We start from the raw sequence: 12,124 nt of genomic DNA, 5'->3' as shown, positions 1-12,124 counted from the left end.
TTATCGTAACGGTAAATTATCAAGGGTCGTACAGCACTGTCCCTTCAATATAAATATATGTTAATAATTATACAGTTTAGTTATTGAGTTATTCGGAAAGTAAGCCATGAATGTTATTTCTCTTGCAGAAGTGATAATCTTCACGAAGAGGTCAGCGGTGAGGTTGAGGACGACCACGTGCCTCCACCCTGTCCAGAAGCCCCTGCTACCTCCCCCTCCCCCTACACCCTCCCCCCAAGTGAGCTCCCTGCAGCAGAGATGCAAGAAGAAGCTCTCATGAGCACAGAGCCCCTCAGGTCCATCCTGAAGAAGAGATACGAAGAAGGTGCTCGGGGTCTTCCAGGTCTTCAGGGTCTGTTGGGGCTCCAAGGTCTGCAGGGTCTTAAGAGTCTCCAGAGTCTCCAAGGGCTACAAAGTCTTCAAGGCCTTCAGGGACTACAAGGACTCAAGGAGCTGCAAAACCTCCAGGGAGATTATTCTCAAAGTGCCTACCACAGCGAGGACTCCGACCGCCTCCGTCCCACGTTCGGACTGCCTCACCACACCTTCCTTGACCACGAGTCCTGAGTCCCGCTGAGGAAGGGTGAGTACCTGACTCAGAGCAGAAATGAGATAGTGGTCAGTAGTGGTAAATCCGTTCCGCGGTTCATGAAAATGAACCACTGAACGGATCTGGTTTGAACCAATGGAGAGCGAGTCGTAGAACTCCAGGCCAATGGATCAACCAAACAAATTACGGTACGGGTGAGGTTATGGCATTGTTGTTACTGTTGAGTAAAAAAACAAGTGCAACTAATGCGACATTTTATTGTGGCAACGTTTCACTCTCCAGGGCTTTGTCAAGCCGTTGCAAACAATACATGGACACAAAGTATATATAGAGTGAGGTGAAACGTTCAGAATAATCGTCTTAGAGGTAGATTTACAACCAGTGGCGTGCAGAGGTCTGGTGATGCCAGAGGCCAACTCCTTGATTGTATGCCCCAAAGACTCCTTGATTGTATGCCACAAATCACTGTCTTATTTCCTTCTCTATTTGGATGTCTTCCCCTCCCATTTGGATTCCCAGGGCCACCGCCCCTTCGGCCCCCCTCTGCACGCCACTGTTTACACCTCACTCTAAGCATATATATATGTGTCCATGCATTGTAACGGCTTGACAAAGCTCCTGGAGAGCGAAACGTTGCCACAATAAAACTTCACATTAGTTGAACTTGTGTCCTTATACTTAACATATTGTCGGCAATTCTACCAATATTATTACAATGTTGTTATTGTCTGGTAATCATTTGGAAATATGAGTTAATATATGTAAACTAACCAAACATAATCTAACAGAATAAAAATGCATTAACATGTTCGATAAGCTTCGTGAGAGTAGAAATTCACGAAGGATAATTCGTGACCCAACAAAAGTTACCCTAACTTGAGCACAGGTTGTTGTATTACGAAATAGGAATTTGCTGAGGCACAGGTATTGGGTCAGTACCACGATATACAAGCCAGTAGGGGAATGGGAATGGGGTCATTATCATGAGAAACAGGCAAGAATAGGAATGGGGATTTGGTCAGTAGAATGATATAAAGACCAGCAGGTTAATAGTTAGGAAAAGATGTGAAATAAAGGTGAGAAACGGGTCTAGGGAAGGTGGGAATAAATATTGGCATTGTGCTGGAGATTAGACACATGTGTAACATGTGGGTATCTTTACTGTAAAGATACCCAGATGTTACATATGGTATTGTATACCACTCGCATACATACATACATACATACATACATACATACATACATACATAGCGCTGGAAATTCAGGTCATACAGTGACTTATGCATCAAAATCTGGTCATGGAAGTGCCATATCCAGATTTATTTAGCTGCCGGGGTATACTAGACCTCCAAACGCAAGCCATGGTGGCTAAAGCTCCCGCTTCACACACGGAGGGCCCGGGTTCGATTCCCGGCGGGTGGAAACATTTCGACACGTTTCCTTACACCTGTTGTCCTGTTCACCTAGCAGCAAATAGGTACCTGGGTGTTAGTCGACTGGTGTGGGTCGCATCCTGGGGGACAAGATTAAGGACCCCAATGGAAATAAGTTAGACAGTCCTCGATGACGCACTGACTTTCTTGGGTTATCCTGGGTGGCTAACCCTCCGGGGTTAAAAATCCGAACGAAATCTTATCTTATCTTAACGAATGGGGTTTAAACGCATGGCTAATAAGCCATAAAACTCCAGGCCGGTGCGTAAACCACTCGGCCACTGGCCTGTAGTTTAACGACTAACTACAGGATTAAACCCCACCCGATCCGTGGTTTGTTTACAGTAGTGTTAATACTATTTTCGTTAATCACACACAATAATATGCAACATCCAATAAAATTACGCACCATTGCTGGCACACTAACCACTCATTTGCACTCAATAATTTGCATCCCTCCCACCAAATACAAATCATACAGGAAAATACAATACAGGAAATTATTTCACAATGTTAGGTAATATGATACAAGTACAATTAACGGGACATTTTTATTGAGGCAGCGTTTCGCTTTACAGGAGCTTTGTCACGGTTTGACAAAGCTCCTGGAGAGCGAAATGTTGTCATAATAAAGAAAGAGCAGTTGCATACAGGCACTCTGCTGAGATGTTTCGCCTGTGGACACCTTCTTCATTGAGTGAAGGTTTTTGACTCCAGTTAGAACATCCTTAATTGAGATGCCTCAAATTCTAGAGAGGTCCAGGTAGCCATATTGGAGACGCTAAATCCATACAAGCAAAATTATCTTACCACTATCACTACCACCACTATCACTACCACCACTATAACTACCACCACTATCACTACCACCACTATCACTACCACCACTATCACTACCACCACTATCACTACCACCACTATCACTACCACCACTATCACTACCACCACTATCACTACCACCACTATCACTACCACCACCACTATCACTACCACCACCATCACTACCACCACCACTATCACTACCACCACCACTATCACTACCACCACCACTATCACTACCACCACCACTATCACTACCACCACCACTATCACTACCACCACCACTATCACTACCACCACCACTATCACTACCACCACCACTATCACTACCACCACCACTATCACTACCACCACTATCACTACCACCACTATCACTACCACTACCACCACTACCACCACCACTATCACTACCACCACCACTATCACTACCACCACCACTATCACTACCACCATTATCACTACCAGCACTATCACTGTCACCACTATCACTACCAGCACTATCACTACCAGCACTATCACTACCAGCACTATCACTACCACCACTATCACTACCACCACTATCACTACCACTACCACCACCATCACTACCACCACCACTATCACTACCACCACCACTATCACTACCACCACCACTATCACTACCACCACTACTATCACTACCACCACCACTATCACTACCACCACTACTATCACTACCACCACTATCACTACCACCACTATCACTACCACCACTATCACTACCACCACTATCACTACCACCACTATCACTACCACCACTATCACCACCATCACTATCACCACCACCACTATCACCACCACTACTATCACTACCACCACCACTATCACTACCACCACCACTATCACTACCACCACCACTATCACTACCACCATTATCACTACCAGCACTATCACTGTCACCACTATCACTACCAGCACTATCACTACCATCACTATCACTACCATCACTATCACTACCAGCACTATCACTACCAGCACTATCACTACCAGCACTATCACTACCACCAGCACTATCACTACCACCAGCACTATCACTACCACCACCACTATCACTACCACCACCACTATCACTACCACCACCACTATCACTACCGCCACCACTATCACTACCACCACCACTATCACTACCAGCACTATCACTGTCACCACTATCACTACCAGCACTATCACTACCAGCACTATCACTACCACCAGCACTATCACTACCACCAGCACTATCATTACCACCACCACTATCACCACCACCACCACTATCACCACCACCACCACTATCACCACCACCACTATCACCACCACCACTATCACTACCACCACTATCACTACCACCACCACCGCTACCACCACTACAATTGTCACCACCAACACTATCACCACCACTATCACCACCCCCACTATCACCACTATCGCTACCACTGTCACCACCATTACCACCACCATTACCACTGACTGGTGATCTTTGAACCTTCCAAGACTACGACAGTCAACTGAGTATATTACTCTAAATATATATAGTTATTCTTAACTTATTTGAGACGCTACTAGAAACTCTTGCTAGAAATCTTTGATATTTTCTGTCAATGAAATTCGCGTAATATTCAGCCTAGGACACAATTTTACGATATTCTGTTCTGAATTTCAAGTCAGGATTCCAGCTTCTTATTTCATGATGGGGACGGGTAAGCCAAGCGAAGGTCTCTCAATTGTCCACAAGCGCCACTAAATGGGTCATCATATGATTAAGTCCCGAATTTTGTCCAATTCTAACTTAAAATACTTTTGTTGGATGTGTTGTCGACTAGTGTATTGCCGACAAGTGTATTGCCGACAAGTGTATTGCCGACAAGTGTATTGCCGACAAGTGTATTGCCGACAAGTGTATTGCCGACAAGTGTATTGCCGACAAGTGTATTGCCGACAAGTGTATTGCCGACAAGTGTATTGCCGACAAGTGTATTGCCGACAAGTGTATTGCCGACAAGTGTATTGCCGACAAGTGTATTGCCGACAAGTGTATTGCCGACAAGTGTATTGCCGACAAGTGCCGTAGAATGATACTTTTACTGTGACAACGTTTCGCTCAGTTCAGAGCCTTAGTAAGTTATGACTTGTGTAAAGCATTACTTTAAGCAAAACATCGTTTTCCCCGGCACTTCCAACACTGTACCTAACGTGATGTCCTACTCATCATGATCCAGGAAACAGATTACATTATTCATAATACTAATACTATCTACCTCGTCTTCCACAGTAAACAGTGAAGAGGCAGCGACAAGATCGGGCTGGAACTGGGGCGAAGTAAGTACTCAGGTTAAAACTGGAACGCAAGGCGACTACGGAAATTAAGCAGCAGTGGTAAAATGAAATGGTCTCCTGAAGACACAGGTGGAACGGGAGAAACCTGAGGAGACAGCAGAACCAGTGAGGTAACGATATTACAATGAGTGTGGGAGAAGGTGCTGGTTATAATGAAGGACGGATGATTACTCTGCGAATGGAAGGTGAAAATAGCGAGGTAGGGATAATGATGTGAATGTAAGGGGAGAGAGCGTCACAGGGATAATGTATGTGTGTGTGTGAATGTGAGGGTATACAGCGACACAGAGAAGACAGTCTAAGAGGAATGTATGTGTGAATGCGAGGGTAGACAGTGAAACAGGGATAATGTATGTGTGAATGCGAGGGTAGACAGTGAAACAGGGATAATGTATGTGTGAATGCGAGGGTAGACAGTGAAACAGGGATAATGTATGTGTGAATGCGAGGGTAGACAGTGAAACAGGGATAATGTATGTGTGAATGCGAGGGTAGACAGTGAAACAGGGATAATGTATGTGTGAATGCGAGGGTAGACAGTGAAACAGGGATAATGTATGTGTGAATGCGAGGGTAGACAGTGAAACAGGGATAATGTATGTGTGAATGCGAGGGTAGACAGTGAAACAGGGATAATGTTTGTGTGAATGTGAGGGAAGACAGACAAACAGGGTTGCGTAAACGTGAGAAATACAGACAAACGTAAATAACGAGTGTGTTAACAGCAGGAAAAAGAACGAAGCAAAGATGATGAGAACATATGCTCGTGTGAGTGTGTTAAGGAGGAGGTGATAGACACGAAAGGATAAACAGAAACAAATGAGAGAAGACACGTCCCAATAAGCGAATTGTGTTATATTAACGGGAAAATTTCTAGACGGGTAGAGGCAATAGAGCGCATGGAGAACGGAGAGATAATCAAGCTCGAATCAAGGTAGCAAAATGGTTGCTACAGGTCTCTTAATCAAGTCCTCTGTTAGCATCAAGGCACCTTCCCGCGAAGGAAAATCACACCGAGATGAAATAAGAGACAATAAGATTTTCTTTATTGAAAATATTTTGGGCTCCGGACCTTGATTACTGCAAAAACAGGATGTATTTGAAGTAATCAAGGTCCAAGGAATGAAACATATGCAACATCTGGGTATCTTTCTTTGTAGACGTTTCGCCCTCAAGTAGCTTCATCAATACAAGGACATAATGTGAAGATTATATATAGTCCTACAGTCTTCACATCATATCCTTGTATTGATAAAGCCACTGGATGGGCGAAACGTCTACAAATAAAGATACCCAAATGTTGCATATGTATGTATGAATCCCCTGATGGCCACCATGAAACCATTTACAGTCCACGAACCACGTACAATGAACCCTGACGATAAATGGTATAAAATACGGACACGATGGAAAAATTAAACACGAATGCAGTATAGTGCGATCCTTTATTGACAACGTTTCGCCCACACAGTTGGCTTTATCAGGTCACAAACGGATTTATCTGGTGGAGAATGTCGAGTAGGTTGGATTTGAGACGGTCTTGCACGGGACTCGTGAAATTGTAATGACTCGATTGCAAACGAACCATGCCACGGGTGGGGTTAGAACCCGCGATCAGAGAGTCATTAAACTCCTTGTTAGATGAATCTTATTATGGCTAGCTGGTCCAGTGGCTAACGCGTCGGTCTGGAGTTTTATGACTCTCTGATCGCGGGTTCTAACCCCGCCGATGGTATGGTTTGCAATCGTGTCATTACGATTTCGTGAGTCATGTTGACGGCTTTGAGGGGACTTGAGCTAGAGTTCGTCACGGCCACGCTAGCGGGAGATTCGTCTGTAAAAATTTGCATTTGTGGTCACAGTGGTGGCCTATGCTAACCTTCCTATGGTGTAGAAATATGCCTAGTTGGATGATTATTATAATCATGGGGAGCGCTAAACCCGTAGGATTATAGATCGCACGTCAGGGAAAAATGGAAGGTATCCAGGCTTAATTCAGGGAACCGGAGCACAGATCCAATTCCCTAGATCAAGAGCCCCTCACCAGCATCAAGGAACCTCCCTTGAGGGGATCCTAGATGGATGAATCTTGTCCATTGGCTAACGCGTCGGTCTGGAGTTTTGTGACTGTCTGATCGCGGGTTCTATCCCCACCCGTGGCATGGTTTAGTAAGAGACAGTGAATGTAAAGCTGGAGTTATTTAACAAGACGAACAGAGGGCAGTAGAGGACCTACATTTTTGGGGCCATTATGCTTGAACTGTTATGCGGGGGGCCCCTTTGCAACCCCTTCTCATAGAGCAGATCTATAAAAAATTTAAGCACTGTGGTCTGAAGTCGATTCTGGGGCCCCTCAGGGATAGTAGACCCACCCCTGGTCGAGGGTCAGCTAGACCACTTCACGCTACATCGGGACAACAAATGAATGATTCCAGTCTCAAAACTCCAGCCCGTCGCGTTAGCCACTAGACCAGCTAGCCACAATACCGCGGTCATAGTCTCAAAACTCCAGCCCGTCGCGTTAGCCACTAGACCAGCTAGCCACAATACCGCGGTCATAGTCTCAAAACTCCAGCCCGTCGCGTTAGCCACTAGACCAGCTAGCCACAATACCGCGGTCATAGAGTCTCAAAACTCCAGCCCGTCGCGTTAGCCACTAGACCAGCTAGCCACAATACCGCGGTCATAGAGTCTCAAAACTCCAGCCCGTCGCGTTAGCCACTAGACCAGCTAGCCACAATACCGCGGTTATAGAGTCTCAAAACTCCAGCCCGTCGCGTTAGCCACTAGACCAGCTAGCCACAATACCGCGGTCATAGTCTCAAAACTCCAGCCCATCGCGTTAGTTAGTGGCTAACTCGACGGGCTGGAGTTTTGAGACTCTATGACCGCGGGTTCAATCCCGGCCGGGGGTATGAATGATTCCAGTCTTTGACACGGACTCCCCTTTTGACTTTTATCAATAGATTTATTATACAGACTTTGAATATACATGCCTTAACACTTCTTATCGTCGTTACCATTACTCTGTTATATTCTTCACTCTTGCTAGTCACATATCAAGTATATTACATATTTAGCATACCCTAACCTGTAGCGCTGTATCACCCTTGTGCTTTTAGCTCTTAATTGTGATTATATAAATAATTCTAATAAATTAATATACATTTTTTGGAAGATGCAGCCCGACAGGCGGAGGATAAAATACAAATTTTTTCTCATAAACTTTCTGAATTTTAGTGAAATTTCTAAATTACTTAAAACAGGACTGTTTGCCGGAACGTTATCTGTGTCTACTCCTTATATTATATATATATATATATATATATATATATATATATATATATATATATATATATATATATATATATATGTATATACAAGGAATTCGCGAGAGCAGGCGAAATATACACAAACACTGATCTCGGGCTGAAGGAGACTCGAACCTACGAACCTTGGAACAAGGTACGCAGTGCTATACCAAACTCACCACACTGGACCAATTCCTTGGAGTCCAGCTTGCGCTAGACTTTGATCCAAGGCAGCCAGCTTTCAGGGAGAAGGCTCTCCTTCAGCCAGAGATCAGTGTTTGCGTGTATTTCGCCTGCTTTTGCGAATTCCTTGCATATATATATATATATATATATATATATATATATATATATATATATATATATATATATATATATATATATATATATATATATATATATATATAAAATGTGTGTGTGTGTGTGTTTTTCCTACAGAGAAAGAACTAGTGAACCGGCATGGGAGGCTCGAGAAGGGCTCGAAACATCACGAGACCAGCTCTAAACAGCGTGAGAGGAACTCGAAACATCACGAGACCAGCTCTAAACAGCGAGAGAGGAACTCGAAACATCACGAGACCAGCTCTAAACAGCGAGAGAGGAACTCGAAACATCACGAGACCAGCTGTAAACAGCGTGAGAGGGACTCGAAACATCACGAGACGAGCTCCAAACAGGGTGAGAGGGACTCGAAACATCACGAGACCAGCTCTAAACTTAAGAACTGGTCGAAACATCAAGAGACCATCTCTAAACAGCATGAAGACAGGTCGAAACTCGACAGGAGCTCGGAAAGTTCTTCAAATTCACTTCGCAAACACGAACCTGTGTTGGTCTTCGTTCTGATCTGTATTTTATGAAAAAATATGAATATTATTTAACATGATAATGATTTGTTAATATTTATAATTAACATATTTAACGTTGGAGTTTCTGTGACTGTATTTGCTGCCCAGTGGTGAGATTGCTCAGAAACTACTATTCTATTTGCGGATGGAGGATCGAGTCTCCACTAACACTTGAGGTGAATGACCCATGTGGATTTACAGCTTTCGTGATGTATAAGAGAGCTGCGGAAGGATTTAAGAAGACGCACTTAATCCTGTCTTATCGTCACTGTCTCTTTCTCTCTCTCTCTCATTACAGTGTTACAATCCTAGGTAAGGATTAAAGCAGCAGGGTGCAAGCATATTTAATCCAGGGATAGCTCCGATTACTTGGATCAAGAGTCCTTCACCAGCAGTTGATTGGAACTGTTTTCGGGAGCTGGAGATATATATTTATACACCGAGAGGTATACCTGGGTATAGTCTCATGGATTATATCTCTTACGTGTATATGCACCCAAAGTATACTTTAGCACCTGTTTTAAGGATTATTCTTCATGTTCACATGCCTTATTGACGTAAGTGTAGTCGATAGGCATCAAACTTAGTGAGAGTACCAGATAATCACAATACAGGAGTAACTGAATGAGTTGATGAGCTTACTGGGAAACGAGTGTGTGGAATTACGCTAATTAACAGGTTAAATGTTAAGATGATTCCAGTAGTGGTAACAGACTTGAACACAAATTATTGCAACGAAAAATGTAAATTAGTATTTCGTCTCCCAACTGGAACCTTCATCAGCAGACTGAATACTAGGGAGGTATCTTAGTGCTGTGTTCAGCTCTTCACTTGACTTGTCAATCTTGTGTATTGTGCAGATGATGGCTGAAGATAGGAATTGAAAGATACTCTCGTTTCCATTGATGACAATGTCTGCTTGCCTTGTTCATCTGTTTCATCCAGCATCTACTGGACTAAACAGCATCTACTGGACAAAGTAACAGATACTGGACAAAACAGCAGATGCTAGAATGTACACGTTGGGTTCACTGTGACACTGCTGTGCTATTGCCGGCCTCTACAGTGGAGAGTATTTATTTTTACCAGGGGTAGCCAGCCATCCAAAATATTCCAGTGGCTTCGTTCCAGTTCACAAGAGGCGACGAGGCAACCAGCACTTTTTATCCCGAGGGATGTAGTGTGTTTTAACTTGTACACAACTGTAAGGAGGCAGCAAGCGTTCAAGCTTGCCAAGGGAAACACTGAGAGACCCAGTGGTTCATCCTGGTGATAGGGAACAGTTGAGTGCTCCATCCTACACAGGGAGAAGGTGGGAAGCCAGTGTCTCATCATGTCCAGGGAGAGGAAGGCAGCAAGTATTTCATTACACCCAAAAAAGGGAAGGCAGCCAGTATTCCATTATACCCAGTGAGAGGAAGTCAGCACATATTTCATCATACCCAAGGAGAGGAAGGCAGCCATCATGTTATCATACCCAAGGAGAAGGCAGTCTGCATGTCATTATACCCAAGGAGACGGAAGCATAGTGTTCCATCTTGCTGAGGGAGTGTGAGGCGGTGTTCCATCCTAATCATCTACAGTAATACAACAATATTGTTCCATTGTACCCTGTTGTATACCTTTATTGACTTAATACGAAGTCGACGATATTTCCCTGAATGTAACAGCCGTTTAAAGCACGATATCACTTAGCATGATACCACAATTGCGGGTATCTGAAATCAATAAAAATTGATTTTACACTTCACACACCTGCAATTCCATTATACGCAAAGACGCAAAAGGACGGCGACGCAACCTTGCGTCTTCTACCGCGAGGTGGTGCGGCTACCTAGTTTCCGAGCCGCGTTACTCGCTAGCATCTCAACACCTGTGTGTTTATTCCGTCTCACCTGTGTCTCCTGGAACACCTGGAAAGTAAATGAGGTCAGTTATTGGTACCAAGTTGTTGCCTTCGTTTATTCCAGGTAATAACAGCTGTGTGTTAGGTAATTTAAAAGGGCATTTTAATCAGAGAAAAGCCATTTTTACTATTCCTTAATAGTGGGAGATGAAGCCTCGGGGTGGAAAGTGATTTTCAAGAAATTTCGCCCCCAGGTTAAAGTGTCTAAATTACCACTTGTAGACTATGTCTACCAGCTGTGTGTTTACTTGCCTCCCCCCCTCCAACCTCCCTCCCCCCACGAACCTACTTCCCCCCTCCAACTTCCCCTCCCCCACACACACCCCCCTCCTACCTCCCCTCCCGGTGGACGCTGCCCAAACATTACTGGGAGGTTTTTTCGGATTCTTATTCACACGTTTTGTCTTCTTTGTAAGATCTATGTTACGAATGAACATAAACTTGTTAGTTTTTTAAAGAAAAACTTGTATTTTTGTACAAATAAAACTGAAAATAAACGTTTATTGTTAAACCAGGACTTAAATATTTTACCTTAACACAAGAGTGCTAACAAAAGGCGTTTAATCAATAACAACACTGCGACTAGCCGGGGAATCGAACATGGGTTCGATCCCCCGGCTAGTCGCAGACTTGTTATTGATTATATATAATCACTGCACTAGCCAAGGAGTCGAACCCATGCTGCTTTGGCCCGCGTTTTCGTTCATCATGAGGCGGGCCAAAGCTGCATGGGTTCGACTCCTTGGCTAGTGCAGTGTTGTTATTGATTAATATTACTTGTTTCGTGGGTACAGTAATATATATACATAGTGAAGGGTAAACAGGTTTGATCCTAGTAAGGGGAGATTGGCTCCATTTCCTTTGATCAAGAGCCTTTCATTATCATCAAGGATATGGAATCTGTCAGTGTGTTTAACTGCGTTTTT

At 43.9% G+C, this 12,124-nt stretch overlaps 1 protein-coding gene across 3 annotated transcripts in view; it reads left to right on the top strand.

Annotated features, from left to right (window-relative positions):
* LOC128704827 (uncharacterized) overlaps positions 1-11,601 on the top strand; it is a 285,286-nt gene extending 273,685 nt beyond the window's left edge. For all 3 annotated transcript variants that reach the window (XM_070104358.1, XM_070104360.1, XM_070104359.1), the window contains 3 exons: positions 129-583; positions 5,069-5,243; positions 8,883-11,601. In XM_070104358.1, the coding sequence (XP_069960459.1) occupies positions 129-567 (439 nt within the window). In that variant the 3' untranslated portion in view covers positions 568-583; positions 5,069-5,243; positions 8,883-11,601. The remainder of the gene's footprint in view (positions 1-128; positions 584-5,068; positions 5,244-8,882) is intronic.
* The last annotated feature ends 523 nt before the right edge of the window (positions 11,602-12,124 follow it).

Source organism: Cherax quadricarinatus, chromosome 91 (genome assembly GCF_038502225.1).
Source record: "Cherax quadricarinatus isolate ZL_2023a chromosome 91, ASM3850222v1, whole genome shotgun sequence".
NCBI classification, from domain to species: Eukaryota; Metazoa; Arthropoda; class Malacostraca; order Decapoda; family Parastacidae; genus Cherax; species Cherax quadricarinatus.
The sequence above is the reverse complement of the archived record's forward strand: the minus strand, read 5'-3'. Positions and strand labels throughout refer to the sequence as shown.